Source organism: Lampetra fluviatilis, chromosome 3 (assembly GCF_964198595.1).
Source record: "Lampetra fluviatilis chromosome 3, kcLamFluv1.1, whole genome shotgun sequence".
NCBI lineage: Eukaryota > Metazoa > Chordata > Hyperoartia > Petromyzontiformes > Petromyzontidae > Lampetra > Lampetra fluviatilis.
The window spans coordinates 31,073,466-31,101,326 of NC_136277.1; the positions used below are offsets into that span (position 1 = coordinate 31,073,466).

Below are 27,861 nucleotides of genomic sequence, written 5' to 3' on the forward strand. Positions count from 1 at the left end.
TAATGAAAGTTCTCAGAGATGGAATGCAGTGAATTTATTTGAAGACCCAAGATTCATTTGTGTTTTTTGTATTTTAGGTCAGTCACTCGTGACCAGCTGAGACCATCAGCAACTGTACATTATTTGAGAACCCAGTTTGATCATGGCCAGATCTACGTGAGTCTGTGGATTTTTATGGGCCTCTGTGTGAGTGTAATGATCCATCGGTCTCTACGTGAGTGTCACGGTTCTCTGTTCAAGTCCTTGGGCCTCTGCGCCTGCCATTGGCAACCCGGCTCAGCCCGTCGACCCGCTCCACTCGAGAACGATGGCTTCATCGCGGCTGGGCCCCGGTCGGACACGAAAAGATCCGCACCCAGCAATCGGCAGTGGTGCCGGCTTAGCCTCTCGGCACTTTCAGCCGCAACGGCCGCGTACGTTTGTTGAATCGTGGCGTCAGCCCGGGGGAGGGTGTTTCCCCGCGGTTTCGCCTTCTCCTTACCCTGTAGTTTGAGTGCGCCCGGTTGTCGGCAAAGATGCCGAAGGGTTTGTGTTCGGTGTAGCCCGGAGCGTACTTCCCCTCCGAGGGCCCCGTGGGCACGTGGTGGAACACGAACCAGAAACCTCCTTCCTGTGCAAAGACAAAGGTCCCCCCCCCCACATATAGCCTTAACAGACTGTTGGGGCAAGTTCTGTTCGCGCGCATCTATGAAGGCCGGCACGGCACACGAGGGGGTGGGTGGCCGCCACCACGCCCGGCTGCCGCTTGTCTCCCGAACGGCGATGTTTACACACCGCACCGGGTACTCATTTGATGCCGAGTCGACCTAGGGGAGGTCCAAGACCAGTTCAGATCATCCTCACTGGTGTTGACCGTGAGCGGGAATCGAACTCGGGTCGCCGGGTTCGTAGTGCAGCGTAGCGCTAACCGCTCCTTCCTGTACACATACACCTGCACACCGTCATCATCGCCATAATCATCAGCCATAATCTATCTACTGCTGGATGAACGTCTCCCTCACGCCGTCCACATCTCTCACGGTTTTTTTTTCGTTTGTGTTTGTGCACCAATGCCAATGCAGCAGCAACATCACCAGATAATTCGTTAACTTTTCTTCACGGACAATTTGACGTCTCTAGCTCACGCACGTTCCCCTAACACGCACGCCACCGCGCGCGTTCCACACGTGAACGCGCTGAGCGACATGCTTTGACGAGCCGCAGACTGCTCTACGAGCCGTTTAACGCCTGCATAATTCGTTTTACGGAGAGCAGGCGTTTTTCGATTGTGAATGTTTTGACCGCGGATGTTTGAAGTCTCACCTCCGAGCCGGCAGCGGAGCAGTTGATGATGTTGTTGTTGGGATTTGCCAGCCAGAAGGTTGATACGGCGCTGCGAGCAGAAACCACACACGCGCAACGCAAACGATAATTTATTAACTTCGCGAATGATCCTCTTCACTGTGAACAAAAATGTTTTACCGAAGTCGCACATGAGTCTTGATCATCATCATCATCATCATCACAATCATCATCCAATGCCCATTGGTTCATGATCATGATCGTCATCCATGGACCACTGGCAAAACATCATCATCGTCGTCAAATGACCACTGTTAAATTAAAATGCTGTCGATAAATCATTATCAACATCACTATCATGACCACAATCCCCATCCCCCTCCCAATCCAAACAAGCCCTGGCGTGACCTCCCAGCAACATCACCGTCACCATCATCGTCATCATCACCATCGCAAACTGATCAACCGCGCAATGCTCACGTGCAGTCGTGGCGCGGGCGCGGCACGTATCCGGGGTACGCGTCCTGGCGGATGGTGCGGCACATTCGCACGTCGCGGTCGGAGGGCAGCAGCGAGCTGGCGCGCACCACGAGGCCCAGGCAGTGGTCGAACGTGTTGCGCTCCTCGGGGCCGTCCTCCGTGAAGAAGCAGTGGCCCAGCACGTCGTAGCCCACCACGTCCTTCACCTGGCGCGCGTAATCGTCCCGAGTCATCGTCGTGTCATCATCGTCGATCTATCGACCTTCGTCCGACCGATCGCGGCGGTGACGCACGTCACATGCGCGAAGGCTCCCATCATTATCGTCTTCATCGTTGTCGTTGTACGATTTTAAAAATTATCATGAAATATTTGTTATCATATAAGAAAAACCTTGGATTGCGAGTAACTTGGTCTGCGAGTGTTTTGCAAGACGAGCAATTTTTTAAAATAAATATTAATTTGATAAACGAGCGAGGTCTTGCAATACGAGTAGTACGTGTATACGCTTTGTCTGCCGAGCGTCACGTGATCACAACTGATGTACGAGTGCTTTGGATTACAAACACGTTTCCGGAACGAATTATCCTCGCTATCCAAGGTTTTACTGTATATATATATGTATCTTTTAAATTCTCGCGGTCGCAACGCGAGGGTTAAAGGCGCAGCCCTGCAATTTCCCAATCACACCAATGGCTTGCAGCGGGAGCAAGTGGGTGCGCGCGTGAGCGGTCCACCCACCAGGAGTCCGCTGGAGCCGTGGATGGTGAGGCAGCGGGAGAAGGAGTGGTGGATGGAGAGGCCCCGCACGTACGTGGGGGGGTCGTAGCCCCCCAGCTGGTCTAGGTCTCCCGCGACGTGGAAGTGCACGGGGTAGTGCCCCATGGTCTGCTGGCCCATGTGGCGCAGCTCGGCTCCCTCCAGATGGCACGCCTTGAAGCCCGCGGCCATCTGCACCAAGGGGGTGGGGGGGGGGGGGCGGTGACAGGGGTCGGGAGGTCACGGGGTGCAATTTTCCAAGTCTGGGCCAAAGTTGTATGTCGCGCGGCAGGTGAGGCCGTCTGGTACGCAGCTGAAATTGAGAGCGGCCACGCGGTGTGAATGAATGAGTTTGTTAAACGAGTTTCTTTAATGAAAACTCAAATTTCAGAGGCGCTTCTGCGGCCGTCAGGAACGCTCTCTCTTCCGAAGCCGCTGGAGCAATGCACTTTTAAATAATCTAGATTGAGAACTATTTTTCTTTAGAACAGTTTTTTTTAGTTTAGCTTGTTGCCCTTCCCCCCGCACCTCCGATTAGCACGGTCGGCTACGTGCTGTGCGAAAGAAGTTCAACGTATGTGCATAAACTCAAAGCTGCCCCCGATCTCAAACCGTACAACCAGACAGCAACCGCCGCTGCGTTTATGAGACCGCGCACCGGCTCGCTCACCAGCCCCTTCTTCGTCTTCCGTACGGCTGCTGGTGTCAATGGCAGAGCAACGGCTACAATCTCACATGCAGGTGGGCCAAGCCAGACAACCGCGTGAGGAGTAGCTGAGTGGTATCTTCGTCGCTGTGATGTCTCCTGAGTATTTGTGGGGCAGTGCGACGTTTATACGTTGTACGGTCCGTTTCTGCCCCGCCACGAACAAATAAACGTTGCTCATCAACTCACGACGGCGCAGAAAAATTCTCAACCGCACTTGTTTGAGTCGAGGCTGTGAATATGCGTGCCCCCACAATACGAAAACTGAACTTATTTTTTTTTGTTTACCAGGCAAGGCCCACTGAGCTATGTAGCTCTTTTCTCAAGAGCGAGGTAGTTGACATCGTAACATCTCGCCACCATGGTGTTCAGCCTGTCCACCGTCATTTGTACCCCCTCCTTGCCTCCCCCCCCCGACCTTGCCCCCCACCCTCCCCTTCCCCCCTCCCTTGCCCCCCACCCCGCCCCTCCCCGCGCACCTTGATGTGCCCGCCGAACGTGTCGAAAGAAAAGAAGCGGCAGGCGTTGTCCCCGTAGCAGCTGGGCTCCATCTCCCCCTGGACGACGACGTTCCGCGTCAGGAGCCCCACCTCGGCCCTCATGTCCACGCCGTCCACCACCTCACCCACGTGCGTGAACCGCGGCTTGCCTGCACGCGCGCACAGGCAAAGTCCCCCCCACCCCCGAGATAGGCTTAGCAGACCGAAGGGGCAAGGACTGTTTGTGAGCACATTTGAACGCGGGAACAACGCGCGAGGGGGTGGGTGGGCAGCACCGTACCCGGCTGCGTTTGCCTCGCCAGTGCTGATGTTAATACACCACACGAGGTACTCACTTAAGGCCCAGTTGACCTAGGGGAGGTCCAAGACCGGTTCAGTCGGTCGTGTCACATTGCTGGAAATGGCCGGGGTCGGGAATCGAACTCGGGCCGGCGGGTTTGTCGCGTGCACTAACCACTACACTACCCCGATCCCCATACAGACACACGGACACATGGACACGCGGACACACAGACACACTGACAGACGGGCACACGAACTGTCACACGCAGAGACACACAGACACACTTATCCACGGACACATGGACAGACACACGGACACACTGACCCACGGACACGCGGACACGCGGACAGGCACCTGGACAGACCCACGGACACGCAGACACACAGACAAGCGCACAGACACATGTACAGACAAACGGGGCCGCGTGTCCGTGCTCGAGCGCCGGCTGCCGGCCCTCACCTTCCACCTTGACCTGGTTGGTGGCGCACTCGGGGCACGGCAGCAGCGTGAACTCCTCCGCCTGGTGCATCGAGAAGTCGGTGCTCGCCACGACCACGCGATCGCCCGCGCGCCACGACCGCGCGTCCTCCGCCAGGGTCAGCACCGTCGCGTTGGACAGCGGCTCCACCGTGACCCGCACCGACGGGCGAGCTGCGGTCAGACAACGCGCGCGACTGTGACGAACTGGTCCCCGGCACGGTCGCTGGCTAACCCGCCGCGGTTCGTATTCCGTGACTCGCTGACCCCGTGCCCCACTGGGCATCCGTGAGACAGAGCTTCATAGCTCATCGGATTCCTCCTCCAGTGGAAATAAAGATTCTGATCCTGATTATGTTTCTCCAGCGTGGCCGGGTGGCTCCGAGGTCAGAGACGCTGAACCGGCAAGGCCGAGGACTTTGACCGCCCGTGCTGAAACAGGGTTTTGAAGTGCGGTGAGATGGTGGTCTCAGCCAGGTCACCAATGACCGCACAACAAAAAAACCCGATGCGGCTGGCTCACCGGTGTTTTACCGGCTTTCTGATGCAGCCGGCTCTTCGGTGCGTGGCTGGCTGACCGCTGTGTGGCTGGCTCACCGGTGTTTGACTGGCTCACCGGTGTGTGCGACTGGCTCACCCTTGCGGCCGCACAGGAAGCGGACGCGGTAGTTTTGGCAGCGGCCGCCCTGCTGGTCCTGGTTGCGGCAGGCGAAGCCGTAGGCCCGGTTGCTGCGGTGGAATCCCTGGAGCGTAAGCTCGGCCGGGAGCCCGTCCAGCGTCGTCACCTGCACGGCGCCACCATCGTCATCGTCAACATCGTCAGCCGCGGTCTATCTACTGCTCGATGCAGGCTTACGGGGGCCGATGGATTAGCGGACTCATGGATGGGTGTATTTACGAATGGACCGACGGACGAGGCAGAAAAGTTGATGGATAAACCGAAAGGTGAAGTGACTCATGGACAGATGTATGGGTGGATGGATGGACAGGTGGACGGACAAACGCGCGGCACGGAGTCGCGGCACGGACGAATTCTGCGGTGACGTCCAGCGTCGTCACTTGCGTGACCACATCGTCGTCATCATCAACATGATTGGCCGTGATCTATCTTCTGCTCGATGTAGGCTTACCCAAGCCGATGGATAGATGGACTAACGGATGGATATATTTATGAACGGACGGACGGACGAAACATGAAGGTTGATGGATAAACCGAAAGTTGACCAGACTCATGGACAGATGTATGGGTGGGTGGGTGGATGGACAGGCGGACGGACAAACGCACGGCACGGAGTCGCGGCACGGGCGAACTCTGTGGGCTCACCTGGATGTCGAGGGGGTGAGCGCAGATGGCCCCGGGATTCTCGCTCCTCAGGGTCGAGAGATTCTCCCAATCGCCCGTGCCGCCCTGGTCGTCCCGGTTGAACCAATCCGTCCACTCCACGTCTGCCGGTGACGGGGGACACGGCGCAGGGTTACGGACCAGCAAGAAATGCGTTGCCCACGGTGCACGTGGCACGATGAGTGACTCGGCCCGCTCACAATACCGTAGTTAGCTGAGTGCTTTGCGGTGACCAACATTCCGATACGAGGAAGACACTGGGAGCTATCCACTTTTAAATCAGAGATTAAAAACTCATTTCTTTAGAAGTGCTTTTTTGTTTTCAGTTTGTTTTCCTTCCCCTCCTCCCCCGCACCTACGGTTGGCACGGTTGGCTACGTACGGTGCCAAAGAAGTTTAACATACATACCTACACACATACGTCGCAGGCGTATGTGTGTTGGTATGTTAGACATTAATTAAATGATTAATGTGATACACGCATCACATTGTGTGCTCGTGGAAACTGACCGTTTAGTAGTCACGCGAACGGTATAGTTTTGCTACGACTACCCAGTAAACACTGAAGGATGGGCCAGCGTTGGTCAAACAGTTCCAGCCACACGAGCCAACAACTTGGCCATGTTTACTGGGTGGGCTCCTGAAGCAGCAGGGGTAGTAATAGGGGCTGTGGCAGTGATAGGGGTTGGGGTAGTGATAGGGGTTGGGATATATGATAGGGGTCGTGATAGGGGTTTGGGTAGGCCTGGTCGTTGCTGGGGGTTAGGGAGTAGCAGTACTATCAGGATGATGGGCTAGGGGGAGCAGAGATGGGGGTTGTTTTCAGTGAGGGACGGAAGCCGCGGGCATCGCGTGAGGACGATTGCTCTCTGTGCGTGCCGCGGGGGGAGTTGGTTCCAGCAGTGAAGGGCAGCGAGAAGGGAGACGGAGCGAGAGAGAGTGAGGCTGGGCTCAGCAGGGCGAGGGATGCACAGAGAGGGAGAGTAGAGATTTGGAGCGAATCAAATCGTGACCTCCGAGTTTGCGTGTCTCTCTCTCCCCATGGATTTATCTCTGGGTCCTCAGGTTTTTCCCCTCCACATTTAGAATCAACGTCCACGCGTTCAGAGTGTTTGGGCACCGCTGTAAGTGTCCACGTGATGATAGGCCACTTTCGTTGAGCCATCATTTGTGACGGCCAGGCCGCTTCTCGAAACAGAGCTATACACGGCTCAGTGGGCCTGAGCTGGTAAAATTAAAAGTTGAGTTTGGAATCTCTGGTACGGTGGGGGCGTGGGGGTGTGGGCGTTGAGGTGTGGGGTGTGGGGCAGTGCCGGATTATCCTAGGAGCAAAAGTAGAATATGCTACGGGCCCCGTAGTAGTTACTACGTTTGCTTCCAAGCTATCAATTCCTGTTCAGTGATTCTGCACTTGCTTTATTACTATAGTACTATACTGCCTTCACTATTTTGAACGACTGGGTGTTTAAGGTTAGCGATTTGTCATATTATCTGGCTGTATAACAAATGTAAACATACAATTACTTTACTATGCAAGTTAAAATATTTGTGCGTTTTAATATTTACGTGTGTTTTTTTTAATTTAGGGCCACTTTGTAACATATGCTACAGGCCCCGCGCTAGCTTAATCCGGCACTGGGTTGGGATGTATCGGTGGAAGCCCCCCTCCCCCCCCCCTTACCTTGGGTCCACTCGCTGAGCGTCGACACCGTGTAGAGGTCACCGGCGGCGGTGCGGAAGAGTTTGGCCGCCTCCGCCGTCGTTCGACCCGTGGTTCCTGCCGTGGCGAGTTATTGAACTCATTAACGACGACGACGACGAACGACAAACGAGTGGACACGCGCGTCAATAACCACCGCGCGGTTGGCCTCGACAGATCGACGTGTCCGATAGCTGAAGCATAGGCCAATGGGCCCTTCTTTCGCGGCACGTGAACAGAGAGGCCGTTAGGGAGGCGGGAGTGGAGTTTTGAAGGCTGCGCTTGTTCATACCGTGGGGCCTGACGAGAGATTACACGTTTGAGATGTTATCCGATGACCGGTTGTTGGATGTGGCTTGTGAATATTTACACTCAAGGTAAGGCTTGGACAATCCACCCCCCCCTCCAACGAAATTTTGACAACTAAATAAACAAATACTTATCGCACGCGAGCGTATCATCAAATGGCCATAAACGCAAACAATTCAAAATGAGAAAGCCAATATATGATTGACCCCTGCGAGAGCCTCATTATGGGTCTCAAGATGTCGTGTTCAGTTCGGCGAACCGCGACGTTTGCCCAATTACGCGAAATGAGTGTTTGGTTTCACGTTGAGGGAAATCGGAGAACCCCTGGGGTCACCGCGTTTGTAGCGCGGTGCGCCAACCACTGCACCCTCCAGTCGTATACAACAATTACACAGCATGTCTATCGAAAAAAGATTCCCCCCCCCCCGCTCCCGTCTAGCATGAGCAGACTGTTGGGAACAAGTGCTGCCTTGTAAGGCCGGCACGGCACAACCAGGGGATGGGTGGCCAAACGCCACGCTCGGCCGCCTTTGTCTCCCCGGTGCTGATGTGTACACCACCGGTAGCAAGTATCTCATTAAAGGCTGAGTCTACCTAGGTGGAGGCCCGAGACGTGGTTCAGATATTCGTCACTGATGTTGGTTACGAGTGAGAAACGAACGCGCGGGTTGCCGGCTTCGTAACGTAATGCGCTAACCACCACGTTAAATATATACACACTGCCCATTGCGCATGGACACGAGTTGGGTAATATTGAACATTAAGGGCAGGTGGTAAAGGAGGTCAGGTAACAGAGTCAGAGTTGCGGGGTTGCCACCGAGGCACGCTTTAGACGGCGCTGCCACACGAGACACGAGGCCAGATGTTGGGTTTAGTTTGGTGTCCTTCCTCCGATTAGCGTCGCAGTAAACCCATACGGGTTAACCCCGTATTCTTGTCCAGGGAAATTGAGTTTGCAGGTCCATACGGCGAACAGCCGTTTCAATACGGGCAACTATTGTCTGTCTATTTGTTTGCGTGATGGGACTTTGTGGGATGAACGTTGAGATTCACAAGGGGCACTGGGTGACCAATGAGGTCTGAATTGGTCTGTAGATAAGGTAGGCACCGATAAGGGGTTGACAGGGATGGACTAGCACGGTTGGTTACGTACGGAGCCAAAGAAGTTCAACAGGTCAGGGTAAGCAGGCATTGAATGCCAGGCGGTTCAGGAGTCCAGAGTGGAGGGTTGCTGGGGGGGGGGGGGGGCAGATTGATGTCATAGTGCCACCAGCTGGCCGTTTAAGGGCGTGCGCTTATCTCGAATCGTGTAAAGTTGGATTTCGTTGCGTGCGGCGGTAAATGCGAGATTCTCACACAAGAGTCCCTGCGATGGAATGGGGGGGGGGGGGGGTGAATTGGGGGACTCAGGGTGGGAGGAGAGAGCAAGTTGGTATCATCACCCGGCTGCGCTGATCCAGCGCTTAGGAGGCAAAGGGTTGGTGGGTTACCGACCGAGAGATTCATCATCATCATCACGATCCATGGGGCAGGAGGTGTCCACTCCACATTTCGTCATTTGTTGTTTCCACGACCCTCTCCCTCTGCCTTGCGCCAATGTGGCTCAAGTAAGTGCCACGTCTTCCTAGCACCGATCTCTCGTGACGACTTCGCCCTCGACCCGTTCTCTCTCTTCCTCCCTCTGTGGTTCATTCCCATTCTTTCCGAACAACAAAATTTGAATTTCCCTGTTGTTGTCCATCCTGCGCACGCGCCCAAATTGTGCCAGTCTCCTTCTCATCACTGCCTGCATCATCATCATAACCAGGTTGTCTTCTTCTACTTGCAACGTTTTCCTTACGTTTGGTTGCTCTTTGGGCCCGGCTTAGATGCGGAATTCTTCTGATGCAATACATTTCGAGTGCCATTATCTCATCCTCCGTCAGCCTTTAAAAAAAATCTTGCTATACGGTGTACTCGCTCAACGCGTTTTTTTTGCTTGACGAGGCACTTTTTCAGGAACTCATCTACCGCGTTAGACGAGGACTAGCCGCACGCCACTCGCAAAGCCGCTCGGTGAGCAGAAGAGCGAGTGGGATCGTCGATCTGTTTCTGTGAACACGTCTCGCCTCGTTTTGTGGTAATGAATGAGCGAGCGGTGGCTTCCCTCTCCAAGTACATTATACGGCAACGTAAAAGGTGCAGCTATGAGGGTTGGAGAGACCCAGGCGGGATCTCGAGGGAGTTGGGTTACCTGCAGTCGACCCCTGAGACTCCACGGCGGAGCTGGGATCTCCCTTCACGGCCACGAACGCCCACGGCTGCCTGATCCGACAAACGACACCGGCACGGCGGACCGACAATTACCGAGTGTGTTTGTGTGGGTGTGTGTGGGTGTGTGTGGGTGGCTGTTTGTGTGGGTGTGTGTGTCGCGGTTAGCGCGCTGCACTATAAACCTGGCGACCTGGGTTCGATTCCCGCTCACGGCCAACACCAGGGACGATTATCTTAACCGGTCCTGGGCCACCCCTAGGTCGACTCAGCCTGAAATGAGTACCTGGTGCGTTGCGTAAGCATCGCCACTGGGGAGACAAAGGCGGTCGGGCGTGATGCTGGCCACCCACCCCCTCGTGTACTGTTCCGGCCTTCATAGGTGCTCGCTAACAGCACTTGCCCCTACAGTCTGTTAAGGCTATACGGGGGATCTTTGTCTATCTTTGTGGGTGTGTGTGTGGGGAGCGGTAGTGTAGCGGTTAGCGCGCTGCGCTACGAATCCGGTGACCCGAGTTCTATTCCCGCTCACGGCCAACACCCAGTGAAGATTATCTGAACCGGTCCTGGGCCTCCCCTAGGTCGACTCAGCCTCAAATGAGTACCCGGCGCTCGCGAACAGCACTTATCCCCGACATTCAGTTAAGGAGATTCGGGTGATTCTTTGTCGTGCGTGAACGAGCGAGCGAGCGAGTGGCTGCAACTGTGCACGCGTAAACCTCTTCGCTTCTAAGCTCAGTGCGGGGGGGGGGACGGTGGACACGTTCTCCCTGGCCCCCCCTGAACGCGTGCCCAACGCCCAACCCAAACGTTCGTCCGGGGTGCAATCGGCGCGGTGCGGGGCCCCACCGGAACGCGAGGCGGCCCACGGAACGACCGCCGAGCCTCTGCACGGCGACCCTCGCGGTCGCGTCGAGGCTGCGCGAGCCGCAGTCGTCGTTGACGACCATGGAGACGACGCGGCCGCTGGCGAGCGAGTCGAGGTGCGAGGCGAGGCGGCGCGACTCGGCGCGGCTCTTGAACGTGTCGAAGCTGACGGGGGGCCGAGGGGAGTGAGAGGTGTGTGGGGTAGGGGGGGGGGTCGGAGGGTCAAACGCGACGATGATGATGATTTTGGATGACGGCGATGGTAATGATCGTAACCGCTGGCAATAGCAGCAGCAACAGTGATGATGAGTATTCTTAGGTTTTTTCGGTAAAGTCACGTAGGTAAAACATTAAAATTAATAAAAGTAAAATAAAAAATAAAATAAAAATCACGGCGTTTCGGAGGCAACACAAGCTTCCGTCTTCAGGTGACGGAAGCTTGTGTTGCCTCCGAAACGTCGTGATTTTTATTTTATTTTTTATTTTACTTTTATAAATTTTTATTTTTTACCTACGTGACTTTACCGAAAAAACCTAAGAATATGAATCCTTTCAGTCACGAAAGCTTCAAATCTAGAAGTGATGATGAGTTTGGTGACGGCGATGATGATAGTGATGATTACAAAGACAACAGCGAGGGCTGCGATAGCAAATTTAAGACAGCATCAACGGCGGCGACAAACGACGACGTTCATGGTAGCAGCGACGACAATGACAACAACACCACAACAAAGACAACATCATCAACAACAACGATGACAATGACACCAACGGCAACACGACAACAAAGACAAGATCAAAAGAGAAAGCAGCCACAGCAGCAACTGGAGCAACAATGGCATTAACAACAACAGCCATCGGGGGGGGGGGGGGGCGAACAGGGGGTTGGGGTGGTAGATCTGGTGGGGGGAGGGGGGGAAGCTGGTGGGGGGGGGGGCGGGGGTAAATGGGGGGGGGGAGATCGCATCTCACCGGTCTACGGACAGCACTGCGCCGGTGTTGTGGTCCAGCACGTGCACCACGATGCCGCGGTATCCCCAGCTCTGCTCGAGGCGGTAGCTCTTCACGGCGGCGCTGTCGCTCCTCCCGCGGCTCCCGTCGGCAGCCGCCGCCGCCTCCTCCTCGCCCGGCGGAGGCTGCGGTGGGCGGACAGCCGAGGAGCGACGCACACACGTGCGATTTAAACATCAAATTAATTTTTTCATTTCGATCTAAAGCTTTCGTGACTGCAGGGATTCATCTTCTTGGTTCTTTCGGTAAAGTCACGTTAAAGGAAAATAATAAAATAATAAAAATTAAACATATTATATTTTATAATGTTTTATTTTTGTTATTTTGTTATTTTCCTTCTACGTGACTTTACCGGAAGAACCAAGAAGATAATTTTTTTTAACGTAACAACCTCAGGTCGAGGTGAGTTTTAGAGGCGTAAAAAGTGTCACCGTTGTGTCGTACGCCCCTCCTCCACCCGGCTCGGCCAAATGAAATGCACACGGAGCACCGCGGTGGCGCTGAGATGTTAACTCCCTCGCCTGATATACAGGAGGTCGTGGGTTCGACCCTAAATCTGACGCTTGCTGTAGATTTGGAGTTTGCGTGTGTCTCTCTCTCCCCGTGATCGCGTGGATTTTTCTCGGGGTCCCCCGGTTTTTCCCTCTACATTTAGAATCAACATGACGCGTTCAGAGTATTTAGCTGATGTAAATTTCCACGTGATGATCAGCCATTTTCTTGAGCTGTCATTTGTGACCAGGCCGCTTCTGAACAAGAGCTACATAGCTCAGTGGGCCTTACCTGGTGAAACTAAAAAAAGAGTTTAGTTTAGTTTCCAAGGGTGGTAGCGCACGTGTAATCTCGCGAAAGCAAGTCGGAGTGCTTCGTGGTGTCGTGACAAAGACAAAGATCCCCCGTATATCACGTGGAAATGTATCGCAGCCAAATACTCTAAACGCCTAATATTGACTACGGCGAGAGAGAGAGACGCTCGCAGACTCCACATATACAGCGGGCTTGGTCAGGGTCGGGGTCGCGTGTTCATAGACGCGGTGCGGAAAGGCCGACTCACGGGGTGAACGGTGCCGTTCAGGAAGGTCCAGGAGAGTTTTGGCGCTCCGTGAACCTCCAGGGTCCCGCCGTGTCCCACTCCCACGAACTTGAGGCCGAAGTAAGGGTGTGCTTCCTCCGTCACCTCGTCCGACCTACGGACGTCGAGGAACGAACATTCACGGAGCTGACAAGATGGGGCCACGGGGTCAGGAGACAATGAGCTGGCGCAACACACGCCCGGCACACCGCATCCAGGATACCTCTCGCTGTTGGCTGTGGCTACCGATCACTTTAGTGACAAATTGAGCCCCACGTGTCATCATTAACACGTGGCATCGTGGCCATTCATAAAGAGAGTGAATCGATGGATATGTTGAGTAGAGTGAGATGGTCAGGCTGCCCAGGTACAGGGAATGAGAGCTCACTCACCTGGAGTAGAGTGAGATGGTCAGGCTGCCCAGGTAAAGGGAATGAGATCTCACACACCTGGAGTAGAGTGAGATGGTCAGGCTGCCCAGGTAAAGGGAATGAGATCTCACTCACCTGGAGTAGAGTGAGATGGTCAGGCTGCCCAGGTAACGGGAATGACATCTCACACACCTGGAGTAGAGTGAGATGGTCAGGCTGCCCAGGTAAAGGGAATGAGATCTCACTCACCTAGAGTAGAGTGAGATGGTCAGGCTGCCCAGGTAACGGGAATGACATCTCACACACCTGGAGTAGAGTGAGATGGTCAGGCTGCCCAGGTAACGGGAATGAGATCTCACACACCTGGAGTAGAGTGAGATGGTCAGCCTGCCCAGGTAAAGGGAATGAGAGCTCACACACCTGGAGTAGAGTGAGATGGTCTGCGTGCCCAGGTAAAGGGAATGACATCTCACTCACCTGGAGTAGAGTGAGATGGTCAGCCTGCCCAGGTAAAGGGAATGAGAGCGCACACACCTGGAGTAGAGTGAGATGGTCAAGCTGCCCAGGTAACGGGAATTACATCTCACACACCTGGAGTAGAGTGAGATGGTCAGGCTGCCCAGGTAAAGGGAATGACAGCTCACACACCTGGAGTAGAGTGAGATGGTCAGGCTGCCCAGGTAAAGGGAATGACAGCTCACACACCTGGAGTAGAGTGAGATGGTCAGGCTGCCCAGGTAACGGGAATGACATCTCACTCACCTGGAGTAGAGTGAGATTGTCAGCCTGCCCAGGTAAAAGAAATGAGAGCTTACACACCTGGAGTAGAGTGAGATGGTCAAGTTGCCCAGGTAACGGGAATGAGAGCTCACACACCTGGAGTAGAGTGAGATGGTCAGGCTGCCCAGGTAAAGGGAATGATAGCTCACACACCTGGAGTAGAGTGAGATGGTCAGGCTGCCCAGGTAACGGGAATGAGAGCTCGCACACCTGGAGTAAAGTGAGATGGTCAGCCTGCCCAGGTAAAGGGAATGAGAGCTCACACACCTGGAGTAGAGTGAGATGGTCAGGCTGCCCAGGTAAAGGGAATGAGATCTCACACACCTGGAGTAGAGTGAGATTATCGGGCTGCCTAAGTAACGGGAATGACATCTCACACACCTGGAGTAGAGTGAGATTGTCAGCCTGCCCAAGTAAAGGGAATGACATCTCACACACCTGGAGTAGAGTGAGATGGTCAAGCTGCCCAGGTAACGGGAATTAGATCTCACTCACCTGGAGTAGAGTGAGATTGTCAGCCTGCCCAAGTAAAAGAAATGAGAGCTTACACACCTGGAGTAGAGTGAGATGGTCAAGCTGCCCAGGTAACGGGAATGAGAGCTCACACACCTGGAGTAGAGTGAGATGGTCAGGCTGCCCAGGTAAAGGGAATGAGAGCTCACACACCTGGAGTAGAGTGAGATGGTCAGGCTGCCCAGGTAAAGGGAATGAGAGCTCGCACACCTGGAGTAAAGTGAGATGGTCAGCCTGCCCAGGTAAAGGGAATGAGATCTCACACACCTGGAGTAGAGTGAGATGGTCTGCCTGCCCAGGTAAAGGGAATGAGATCTCACACACCTGGAGTAGAGTGAGATGGTCAGCCTGCCCAGGTAAAGGGAATGAGAGCTCACACACCTGGAGTAGAGTGAGATGGTCAGGCTGCCCAGGTAAAGGGAATGACATCTCACACACCTGGAGTAGAGTGAGATGGTCAGCCTGCCCAGGTAAAGTGAATGAGAGCTCACACACCTGGAGTAGAGTGAGATGGTCAAGCTGCCCAGGTAAAGGGAATGAGAGCTCACACACCTGGAGTAGAGTGAGATGGTCAGGCTGCCCAGGTAAAGGGAATTAGATCTCACACACCTGGAGTAGAGTGAGATTATCGGGCTGCCTAAGTAACGGGAATGACATCTCACACACCTGGAGTAGAGTGAGATTGTCAGCCTACCCAAGTAACGGGAATGACATCTCACTCACCTGGAGTAGAGTGAGATGGTCAGGCTGCCCAGGTAAAGGGAATTACATCTCACACACCTGGAGTAGAGTGAGATTGTCAACCTACCCAATTAACGGGAATGACATCTGACTCACCTGGAGTAGAGTGAGATGGTCAGGCTGCCCAGGTAAAGGGAATTACATCTCACACACCTGGAGTAGAGTGAGATGGTCAGGCTGCCCAAGTAACGGGAATGACATCTCACTCACCTGGAGTAGAGTGAGATGGTCAGCCTGCCCAGGTAACGGGAATGACATCTCACACACCTGGAGTAGAGTGAGATGGTCAGGCTGCCCAGGTAACGGGAATGACATCTCACACACCTGGAGCAGAGTGAGATGGTCAGCCTGCCCAGGTAAAGGGAATGAGAGCTCACACACCTGGAGTAGAGTGAGATGGTCAGGCTGCCCAGGTAACGGGAATGACATCTCACACACCTGGAGCAGAGTGAGATGGTCAGCCTGCCCAGGTAAAGGGAATGAGAGCTCACTCACCTGGAGTACAGTGAGATGGTCAGGCTGCCAAGGTAAGGGCAGTCCTCGCTGCCCACGTGGAGCTCCCCTCCGTCCTCGATGAGGATGGAGCGAGTTCGAACCACGATGGCCTCATCCCGTCGGTCGGCGATCACGAGTTTCCCTGCACGAGGGACGGGACAGGGGCGGTCAGAGGGGTTCACGATTAATCATCGTCGTCATCAGCATCGTTGTCATAATCTGCATCATGATCGTCGTCATCATCGATCTATCCGCCGGAAGTTGTGCGTTGGTGGCCGATGCCGCCATAGCGCGTGGCAGCATCTGCCCGTCGCTCAGCTGTTACTTCAGTAAATAATGGGGGGTGGGGGAGGCTAAATGATGGCCTCACAAAAATGAGGGCCCTACAAATAAACGAGGGCCCATGGGGTAACCCCGGCTCCGGAGACAGCGAGACGGGCACGCGTCGTCCGCTCAACGGCACGTGGTGGTGTTTTTGTCGTTGGAGACGGCAGGGGGCAGCACGTGCCCGACTGTGTCACCCCCACCCCGGGCAGCTCACCGACGAGAGGTATTTTGAAGTGGTGCAGAGAGGCCGTAGCTCCCTTGTCTACCGCAGGCAGCCGGGACACTTCCTAGCAGGCGTGGGCGCATGCTCGGTGCTGTTTGGCTTGTGGGGGAGGACAGGTCGCTTGTGCTCACCGATCTCCCACGGGGCATCCGTGAAACAAGCTTGAGAGCTTGAGAGCTCGTCGGATTTCCTCCAGTATCAATAAGTATTCTGATTCTGAAGGGATTAGGTTGGCCGAGACTAATAACGGAGCTTCAGCCAAAGGCAGGGGAAGGGGGCTGCTATTCTTGCTCGATGTAATGGACGACAAATGACGATGACGATTATAATTATGAACACGGATTACCAGTGGCGATTGTATATTATATTTTTTTATTTTACAATCTTTCCGAATGGCTCCTGTTTTTTTTGTAGTTGAGTGAAATTGTCACAGATGATGATGATGGTGATTATTGTTATTATTAATTCAACAATATGATATCCACTGTATTTTTGACAATCTTTCCCAATGTTTCTCCTAATTGAAATTGCGAAGTGATTTTGTTACAAATGGTGATGACGATGTGAAGATCAAAGATCAAACTCTCTACACCGCGACGAACAGCACTCGAGAATGCACAAAGACAAAGATCCAAATATTCCCCGTATAGCTTTCAACAGACTCTCGGGGCAAGTGCTGTTCGCAAGTATTGAGTCAACGTAAGGGGGAGGCCCAGAACCCGTTCAGATAATCGTCAAAAGTGTCGGCTGTGAACTAGAATCGAACTCGGCTCCTGTTCGGGTTCGTAGCGCAGTGCGCTAACCACGACTACACTGTCACGGGACTGCACACAAATACAAAGATCCCCCGTATAGCCTGAACAGACTGTTGGGGCAAGTGCTGTTCGCAAGTAGCACCTATGAAGAGCGGTACGGCACACCAGGGGGAGGGTGGCCAACACCACGCCCGACCACCTTTGTCTCCCTCGTGGCGATGTTTTTACGCACCGCACCAGGTACTAATTTTAGGTTGAGTCGACCTAGAGGAGGCCCAGAACCGGTTCAGATAATGATCACTGGTGTCGGCCGTGAGCGGGAATCGAACCCGGATGGCCGGGTTCGTAGCGCAGCGCGCTAACCGCTACACTAGCGCTCCCCACACGCACACACACACGTACGCACGCGCGCGAACTCTTCAGTCAACCGAAGCAGGGCGACTTCCAAACAAACAAAAAAATCCAAAACATTACCTAAACGTTTCAAAAACACGGCGAGAGAAAAAAAAATCATTTAGACATCAAGACAGACAGCAGCAGCAGCCGTCACGTGGAGCTCAAGCGGATGAGTTTCCCGGTGGATTTTAAACGCTCGCGCCGTTCATGCGCCGTCAGTGCGACTCCGATAGGGAACGCAGATTGCATAGCGGAGAGCAGGGGGCACCCTGAGCGGGTCACGTGCTGCTTGCGGTGGTGGCTACACTGATGCACGTGGGCTGCATGCACTCCAGCCCTGTGGAGGCGCTATCGTGGCTCGTCTGTATATCTCTGTGAGCGTGAGTTGAATGACTGCGCGCCACGTTGCAAGTTGACATTATCATGATTACGTTTTACTAGTAGGAACCCACAGGGAGGGGCTGGGTGGGGAAGGGGGGCTGGGTGAGGAGGGGAGGGTGGGGAGGGGCTGGGTGGGGAGGGTGGGGAGGGGCTGGGTGGGGCTGGGTGGGGCTGGGTGGGGAGGGGCTGGTCACCCCGTGGTGCCCTTATTAAACTCAACCTTTGAACCTACTCACGCCGGCTTGTGCCCGCCCTCACAGTCGGGCATATTTGCGGAATACACCACGCCGCCGTTGACCCTGGCCATTGACCGAGCAACCCAACGTTCCTACCTGCTCCCTCTGCAGGAATGTGTTATTGATGGAGGTGCATTTGCGTGTACTCCGCAATTCCTTCGCCCCCTCCCCCACCATCTCTCCCCCCATTGCTCCCCACCCCGCCCCTCCCCTTCCTCCCCCCTCACTCGGTTACCTCCACCGTGCACGTGCACCGAGTGGAAGGAGGCGGAGGCCACGAGGAGGAGGGCCTTGCCGGGGCCGATGTCCGCGCGGAGACTCGCGTCGTGGCCCGGGCGCCACGGGACGAGGCCCTTGGCTCGCTCGGGACACGCGGCCCCTCCTAAAGAAGAGAGAGGCGGAGGGGGGGGGTGCAGGGAGACAGGCAGACGGACAGGCAGGCAATATTAATGAACGATAGACGCTCATAAAAACGTGCATATATCCAATACAAAATTGCATTCTGAATTAATTGCTAATTAATGTCATAGGTTGATTGACGATCCAGTACTCATTGATTCATACAAATCACTCGCTTCATTGACGCTGTTTGTTGTTTCTGGCTGCTATGGTGCCTGTGCTCAGCAACTGTTATATACATACATAGAGGGTGGCCCAAAAGACAGGACACAGGGTGAAATTGATTTTAACAAGTCACATTGGGTGATGTCATTTTAATATTTTAACAGGTATTCAAACTGACTCTCATTAACGTTCCTGCACACATTAATTCGCTTTTGAAATAAAAATGCAGTTGTAATCTTTGAACATTCATCCATTACAAAGGTACTGATTGGATGTGACCCTCACATGAAGAAATTAGATTTTAATAAATATGATATATAAAATATATTCATTTTAAGAATAAGCATTTTTTTTACGTGAGTGTTCAAATATATGAAATAACGCCGATGTGTCATAACTTTTAGGCCATCCTCTATTCACGAAAAAAAAATACGTTTAAAATCAAAATCCAATTCTGGAGATCTGAATCCCAGACGAGCTGTTCTTTGTTCAAACTCGCCCGCGCGTTTTTATGGAAACAATCTTCTTTGCTCTGGCTCAGAACCCGGTTAATGTCCCGAGGGTGGGAGATGGGACAGACACCCCCCTATCCGTCATCTTCCAACCATCACCACCCATCAACCCTCCCCGTACCACATGTGTCTTTCCCACGTGCACCACCACCACCAGCAGCAGCAGCACCACCACCCCGCCGTGGCAGGCGCGTGCAACCCGCCTGGTCCTCCCCTTGACATCACCGCGGTCAGTGTCACGTTCACTCCCCTCTCACTCTCTCTCTCTCTCGTGTAACCGGGAGAGGTCACACACAGGTCCGCACGTGCATCTATCATCTTCACGAGCTGGGCGAAACCAGTGACACCAGGGCAAGGCTCAGTGTGTGTGCATGTGTGGGGGGAGCGGTGGTGCAGCTACGAACCCGGTCACCCGAGTTCGATTCTTGCTCACGGCCAACACCCGGTGACGATTATCTGAACCGGTCGTGGGCCACCCCTAGGTCGACTCAGCCTCAAATGAGTCCCTCGTGTGTTGTGTAAACATCACCACTGGGGGAGACAAAGCCGGCCGCGCGAAGTGTTTGGCCACCAACCCCCACGTGTGCCGTGTCGGCCTTCATATGGTGCTCACGAACAGCACTTGCCCCCCCTATGGCGAGGCTATTTGGGTGATCTTTGTCTTTGTGGTCACAAACCCTGATTAATCCACAACCACGAACAACGACACGTGGCCGTGCGCCGGCCTTAATGGGCTCTGCTTGTCGCATTCCTGTACCGAGTACACGTCGCGTAATGATTGTTTAACCTCTGTGGATTCCACCGTCAATTGTTGGTTGTTGTTGGGTGTTGTTGTTTTGTTGGCCCATTTGTTTTTGTTGCTGTAATTGTCAATCTTAAATGTTCTCCCGTCTCCTGAAGATGCCCGCAGTAGTGGCGTGGCGAAAGCCGGAGAGAAAACTACATAATGCACACTCCCAGTATTATTCGTAATAAAGTGTTTAATATTATTATTAATAATATTGGTCGCGAAAGCCTACGTGTGAAACTCCGAGTATTCTCAACTCGCAGACCAACCCCGGGTGACAAGGCGGCTACTGACCCATTTGCTGAATCTCAAAATATTGTTCGAATAACAATGTTTATTTTTAAAAAGAAAGCAGCAGGCCGTTTGCCATACTTCACCACGCCACTCAATGGGGGGCTGGTGAAGTGGGGGGGGGGGGGTGGCCCGGGACAGTTAGGGAAGTTAGCCGTGGCCGGGAATGGCACTCGTGTGGCTGTTGCATGAACGCGAGTTACGCCGTGTTATTGCTCGTTACACCACGCTGACTGCGCGTGACGTCGCCCGCTCGGATGTACATTCGCCAGGTAATCCACACGACCCTTGGTCGCGCAGGTGACGAGGTTGGACTTCGCCCAGCCCCCGGGAGAAACTTGTCCCCAACGCCCCCCTCCTCCCTCCATCCCCTCTCCCTCCCCCTCCCTCCCCTCTCCCTCCCCAACGCCGCTCCCACCCCCCCTCTCTCCGTCGCTTACCTCCACCCCCGCCCACCTGTCACCCTCACCTGTCCACCCAACATAACTCACGCATCTCTACGTCTACCCACGCGCACTCTGGGTCCATCCTAAACACCCACACGTATGTTCACTTGCACACCCACCTATCTACCTACTCATCCACCTACCTATTCACCTACCTGTACAGCTGCCCGTTCGCCCAGCTATGTGCTTACACACCCACTCACCTATTCACCAGCATGCCCACGTACCTGTTTTCTGACCCACCCACGTGTCCAAGCACCTACCCGCTCGTCCACGCGTCTACCTATACGCGAGCCCACATACACACCCACCGGTTGTACCTACCAGCCCCCGCCTGGCCATCTCCACCCCTATCTGTCCACATACCTCTGTGTCCACCCACACACTCACCTCACCCACCCACCCACTCGCCTTCACAGCCACCACACCTTTCCACCTAACCACCCACCAACCCAATGACCCACCTAACCCACTCACCTGTCTCCCCACCCAGCCATCCACCGTCCACCTGTCCACCCTCGCCACGCCCTCGCTGTGACGCATGGCCACACCCGGCACGATGGGATTTCGCTGGAATCCCGCGGAGATCGAATCACTCAGCGCCCGAGCCGCGCGCGTTCAGCGCCCCCCCTCCCTCCCCGCCCCCCACGACTTTGATCTTTCGAGCGATCGGCTCGGGCCGCTTCTCACTCCGACTAGCGGCTCGAAATGTTCCACTTCCCTATGCCGGGTGGGGGGGGGGCGTTCGCAATGTAGAGTCACCCGCAAAGGTAATTGGACACCGATTCGTTCGGGTTGTTATGATGATGATGGCTTTAATGGCGTATTCGATGAACTGGCCTGAATCACGATGCTGCAGGAGGAGGGGAAAGCAAGGACTGCGCCGCAGACCGAGCCACCTGAGTTTGATTCCCAACCGCTGCTACCATCTGTAGCACGCGAAGGGAATGCTTCGGTGCGACGTGTAAGCCTCAGATTGTAAATGTTGTGGCTTGGTGCTCAGATTGTAAATGTTGCGGCTTTGCCCTCCAACACACCGGTGTTGCTGTAATAGTAACGAATTGGCCACGTTCTGTTTACGTGACAACCCTTACGAATTGGCCGTGTCGGGTGGTGGAGGGTTTAACGACGCATTGCTCTATATATTTACGCGGTCTAACACGTAAAAAACCCGCTGTATTATGGATGATATTGCTCGCGAAAGCCCCTACGACTACGTGTTAAGCGAACGTAAGCCTCTCCCTTACGGGCCCCGCAAACGCTCATCCACCCACCCCCATCGCGCACTTTGCGCTGCGCCGATCGTAATAGGCGATCGCAAACATTCAACAGATTCTCGAGAGATCTGTGACACTGAGACGTTGACACACAAGGCCCACGTGATGCCTCTCGCTCGCCCAGAAAAAAACACGTGCGCCCCTAGCAATGCCATTGGTCCACTGCAGGTCTGAGAGGGTTAACACCAGTAACTAGTTAGATGAACTAGTTAGTGTTAGAGCTAACACCAGTGACTGGTTAGATAAACTAGTTAGTGACAGAGAATCTCGCCCCTCCTCCTCCCATTGCACCGTCATCATATTTCCACTTGAAACTCAACAAACGTGTCAACAACACTGCCTTATCATAAAATATGTAGGTAATCGGCGACGTTTCGGGCAATGGCCCTTCTTCAAAGAACATCGGTCATTTCGCTCGCATGCCCTCCCCCTCCTCATGCTCACAGCGCACACTTGTTCGAAGTACTGGACCAAACACAGCAATTGAAACCTCAGCTAGTTCATACAATTGTTTAAAATGCAACTAAAGAGTCAAGGGGAGTACAAGGGGATAGACGGGGAAGTGATGGAGAGAGGGAGGAGCAGGAGGGGGGGGGGGGGAGTCGGGGTGAGTTGAGGGTGAGTTCGGAGTTGAGTCAATGACCTCACCTGGTGAGCTTTGTCCGATGACTCCCAGCGAGAGGCACAGCAGCAGCAGCAGCTGCTGGGGCATCACCTCCTGCATGGCGGCACGGCTCTCCTACACCTGTGTGTGCCCAGGTCGCACCTACACCCACAGGTAAACGACAGAGGGGGGAGAGGGAGGAGAGGGATGGGGGGTGGGGGCCAGGTGTACCGCTTTTAATATCGATACCTGTAATTATACCTCGACAATTGACATTTTGCGATGTGGATTTACGCGGCGTCTCGATGCGCTGCACAGAAACATCGACGCGCCGGCAGCCGGCCACGTGGTCGTCCTGTCACTTAGACACGTGTGGCATCACTTAGACACGTGCGTGTGGCATCACTTAAGCGGTGGGGGGGGGCGCTGACCTGCGCGGGAGCAGACAAGGCAGAGGAAGGGAGAGGAAGCCGGTAGCAGAGAGAGGACGCGAGGAACAAACTCGCAGAGGAGACGGGCGAGACGCGCACACGGACAGGGTCGTGCGTAGGGGAACACACAATGAAGATGTAGGCGAAGAGAGAGTGGGACACGCGGAGACGCACACGCAGAGGTATGCGTGGAGACACTGACGCTAAGGCACGCGGAGATAGACGGCGGAGAGCGAGACCGGCAGAGGAACGACGCGGAGATCGACAGCAGACACGCGCCTCGAGAAAGAAACACAGACACAACCGGAGAACACAAAGACAGACGCACACATAAAGACATGAAGGAGGGGGGGGGGGCTCTCCAATCACGCGGTTGGGGGGGGGGCATGGACCCGTGCGTGCATATTAAGCCCGCACACAAAGATACAAAGATTCCTCGTATAGCCTTAACAGACTGTAGGGGCAAGTGCTGTTAGCACACACACACACGCACTCACACACACGCATGCACGCACACACACACGCACTCCATCGTGCAAAAACTATCACGGCTGCAAGAAAGACCACTGGCAGTGAGCCCTCTCACCTGCTCGCTACAGCAGTGCCAGGCGACAGCAGTGGAAGAGGGCGCGCGTGTCAACGAGCTGAGTTGCGATGCCGCGAGTCGCTCGGAGCTCACTCGCCCCGGCGTGTGCCGCCGCGTGTGCGTGTCGTGTGTGCACGTGTTGCGAGTCGTCGTGCGTGCCGCGTGTGTGTGTGCGTGCCGCGTGTGTGCACGGGTCGCGCTCCCTTGTCGCCGAGTTTATAGGCCGGCAGAGAGCGAGCGCATTCCGCTGTCCCTCCCTCCCCTCCCTCGCTCTCTCGCTCGCTCGCTCCCACCGTCGCGGTGTGTAAATTCCAAGGATGACACAGAATGTACAGAGATTCTCTGGGCGAGCGCACACACTTATACACACACACACACAGCTATTTGTAAAACATACACACCTACACACGTACAGGGCAAACCCCCCCCCCACAACTACCCACAGGGCATACTCATCAGCACACACAGCCACCGCTGTATACGAGATATAATCACCCACAACATACACACACTCACACTTGCACCTCCACAACGTACACACTTTTAATATTGAGTTTTTTGTCCTTCCCCCACACCTCCGAGTAGCACGGTTGGTTGGCTACGTACGGTGCGAATAAGTTCAACATACGTCCGCACGCACACCTGTGCCCCACACTGTGCCAACTTGCTGCATTATAGCCGCCCGGCGCTCCTCTGCCCTCACGCACGACCGCCTTCAATTGCCCAGTGGCGTCCTTCACCAACCTCGTCCACCTCATGACATCCCTGATCTTCCGCAAGACCACGCAGCTCCACATCCTCCTGTACCACAACAGGCCATCTCTTGTCTAGCTCGTGCCGCGCCCGTTTAGCCCCCCCCCCCTCTATCCGGGCAAAGAAACGCTGCTTGGGCATGCGGTGGCTGGGCCATGCGGGCTTCGTGACCCAGCCCAACGCAGCCAACGCCTGCCGGAGGAGCTCACCGATGGGAATGTGATCGTAGGGTGGCCAGACGAAATGTTTCTAACCGGCGCAATAACAACTCCCCACTCAGTCGATGCCAAATGGAGACGCTGCGGTGGTTGTGAGCAATGCCAGACGTGGCCAACGGGGTCTCTGGAAGGGTACGAGGGGCGAGTAGACCATTCACCTTCAACACATTACTGGTAGGAACCTCCTGGTTACACCAGCCCACAGGGGATTATTATGTACGTCCGTCGTGCAGGGAGGGGCTGGGTGGGGAGGGGAGGGTGGGGAGAGGCTGGGTGGGGAGGGTGGGGCTGGGTGGGGAGGGTTGGCTGGGTGGGGAGGGGCTGGGTGGGGGCTGGGTGGGGGGTGGGAGGGGTGGGGCTGGGTGGGGAGGGGCTGGTCACCCCGTGGTGCCCTTATAAAACTCAACGTTTAACCTACTCACGCCGGCTTGTGCCCGCCCTCACAGTCGGGCATATTTGCGGAATACACCACGCCACAGTTGACCCTGGCCATTGACCGAGCAACCCAACGTTCCTCCGCAGGAATGTGCTTCCTGAAAAACCACAGAACGCACAAAGACAAAGGTCCCCCCGTGTAGCCTGTAACAGACTGTTGGGGCAAGTGCCGTTAGCGAGCCACTATGAAGGCCGGCACGGCACACGAGCGGGTGGGTGGCCAAACACCGCGCCAGACCGCCTTTGTCTCCCCAGCGGCCATGTTTTTACACACCGCACCGGGTAGGCTGAGTCGACCTAGGGGGGGCCCAGGACCGGTTCAGATATTCGTGACCGGTGTGGGCCGCGAGCGGGAATCGAACTCGGGTCGCCGGGTTCGTAGCGCAGCGCGCTAACAATTAGAATTCACTACCGAGAACACACACACACGCACACACCGTACAGAGTACCCGCACACACACCTGCAGAACACACACGCCTACAGAATAACCCACACACACACCTACAGAACACACACGCCTACAGAATAACCCACACACACACCTGCAGAACACACACACCTTACATAATAACCCACACACACACACACAGAACACACACGCCTACAGAATAACCCACACACACACCTACAGAACACCCACCCACACCTTACAGAGTAACCCGCACACACACACAGAACACACACGCCTACAGAATAACACACCTACAGAACACCCACCCACACCTTACAGAGTAACCCGCACACACACACAGAACACACACGCCTACAGAATAACCCACACACACACCTACAGAACACCCACCCACACACCTTGCCACGCCTATGTGCTCGACGCACCTGTCCGCATGCTGCGTGGGAAGCTGCCTGACGTCTATAAATTTCGAGGAGGCAGCAGCAGCAACAACAACAACAGCCACGTGACCGCACGCAAACAACAACAACAACGACAAACACCAATAACACCACGACTGCAAGTAGCCGGGGCCGTGGGCAAAATCCTCCACGCGAAAGGAGATGTGCGAAAAGCAGGCACAAGCGTGCATTCTGTCACGATGTTTCCCCCCCCCCTCTCCCCCCCCCCCAGCATGCGTCTTGCGCTCAAGAGGTGCGTCACGAGCATCACGGGAGCCGGCGGGTAGCGGAGCAACAGACGAAGCACGCGCTGCCCCGTGGCACCGCTGCACTCTCGAAGCGATTCCGAGGTTGTTTTTTTGTATTGTCTTTTTCTTTGTTTGTCTGCTTGGGCAAACGCTTTGATCAACGTGGGCGGTTTTGAACGGGGGGGGAGGGGTGTAAAAAAAGAAAAGTCCCCCAACGGCGACGCGAATCTATACGATGACGTTTCGTTCGTGTCGGAGCATCTTTGCGAGAGTTCTTGCGCCTCGTCGTTACGGACGGACGGACGCTCAACACATTCCTGCGGAGGGAGCTGGTAAGGACGTTGGGTTGCTCGGTCAATGGCCAGGGTCAACGGCGGCGTGGTGTATTCTGAAAATATGCCCGACTGTGAGGGCGGGCACAAGCCAGCGTGAGTAGGTTAAAGTTGCGTTTTATAAGGGCACCACGGGGTGACCACGCCCTCCCCACCCAGCCCCACCCAGCCCCACCCAGCCCCACCCTGCCCACCCAGCCCCTTACCACCCTCCCCACCCAGCCCCTCCCCACCCTCCCCACCCAGCCCCTCCCCACCCAGCCCCTCCCTCCCCACCCAACCCCTCCCTGCACAACGGACGGACACAATAATCCCCTGTGGGCTGGTGTAACCGGTAGGTTCCTACCAGTGATAGGTACCTCGCTGGCAGCACTCGTCCCAGACGTTGACGCAAGGCGACGCGCATAGCAATCACGTGGCCTCGCGTCACAGGCACAGTCACGACCGCGTGTCGGAGCTAATGGAGGAGCGTGTCTGTGAACTCCTTGTTGAGTGGCTCCGGCGAGTCTGCTCGCTCGGGTGATTGCGTCTCTCTGTGTTTCTTTCGCCCCCTTTCTCCAAGCTGAATGTAATAGACTTTTGTTATGTTTATTGCTATCACGGAGAATGTCATTGAGAGCCTCGTAAAACAAAAAAAACTCGGCGGTCACGTAGTCTGGGCGTTAGAGGCGACGTTACCCTCGCTCTTTATTTGTGTTGCTGCTCTGCGGGTAGTACGCGGACGGGGAAATGTGTTTGCTAGACTGGCAGACGCACACATCCGACTCTCGGCTCTGGAACTCGAAGGCAAAGAGGATCATCCTCGCTGGTCGTGCCGCTGCTGCTGCTGCTTCTGCCCTTGTTTGTTGATGCCCCCGCACGAAGTCCTCTCGCCCTCCTTGATTTGTTTTAGTTGTTGCTGTTGTTGCTGTTTTTGTTGCTAAATCCTGACACTCGACCTCTAAAGGAGCAAGATTGCAGTCACGAAAACTTCAAATCTAGAATAAACTTCAAATCTAGAAGATTGCAGTTGTTGACATCGTCTCGCAATCAGAATCTGTTATTTATCCTGGAGGAATCTGATGAGCTGTGAAGCCCCCCCCCCACCACAGATGTCCGGTCGGGGATGCGGGTCAACCAGTTACATTGACAAAAGAAAGACGCAAAAACGAAGGCAAGAGAGAGAAAAAGTGAAGCAAGTCACGATTAATAAATACAAAATAACGCATTAAAGTACAAATGGCACTGGCACACCATCGGATTCACGGTCAAAGAATTGCCACTCAGCAAAAC

At 54.8% G+C, this 27,861-nt stretch overlaps 1 protein-coding gene across 2 annotated transcripts in view; it reads right to left on the minus strand.

The window, feature by feature from the left end:
- The window catches only part of LOC144931001 (cell migration-inducing and hyaluronan-binding protein-like), an 89,951-nt gene that overhangs the window by 14,430 nt on the left and 47,660 nt on the right, over window positions 1-27,861 (minus strand). Inside the window, exons 1-17 of one of the 2 annotated variants that reach the window (XM_078854859.1) lie at window positions 23,751-23,853; window positions 22,778-22,895; window positions 18,488-18,634; window positions 15,935-16,076; window positions 13,017-13,149; window positions 11,924-12,087; window positions 10,934-11,116; window positions 10,068-10,138; window positions 7,508-7,603; window positions 5,809-5,930; window positions 5,122-5,269; window positions 4,467-4,658; window positions 3,704-3,873; window positions 2,501-2,710; window positions 1,762-1,967; window positions 1,303-1,372; window positions 482-610 (exon numbers count right to left, since the gene is read on the minus strand). In XM_078854859.1, coding sequence (XP_078710985.1) covers window positions 482-610; window positions 1,303-1,372; window positions 1,762-1,967; window positions 2,501-2,710; window positions 3,704-3,873; window positions 4,467-4,658; window positions 5,122-5,269; window positions 5,809-5,930; window positions 7,508-7,603; window positions 10,068-10,138; window positions 10,934-11,116; window positions 11,924-12,087; window positions 13,017-13,149; window positions 15,935-16,076; window positions 18,488-18,634; window positions 22,778-22,853 — 2,259 coding nt within the window. In that variant the 5' untranslated portion in view covers window positions 22,854-22,895; window positions 23,751-23,853. Of the gene's footprint in view, window positions 1-481; window positions 611-1,302; window positions 1,373-1,761; window positions 1,968-2,500; window positions 2,711-3,703; window positions 3,874-4,466; window positions 4,659-5,121; window positions 5,270-5,808; window positions 5,931-7,507; window positions 7,604-10,067; window positions 10,139-10,933; window positions 11,117-11,923; window positions 12,088-13,016; window positions 13,150-15,934; window positions 16,077-18,487; window positions 18,635-22,777; window positions 22,896-23,750; window positions 23,854-27,861 lie in introns of those variants that run through there. The other variant, XM_078854858.1, reaches the window with a different exon arrangement.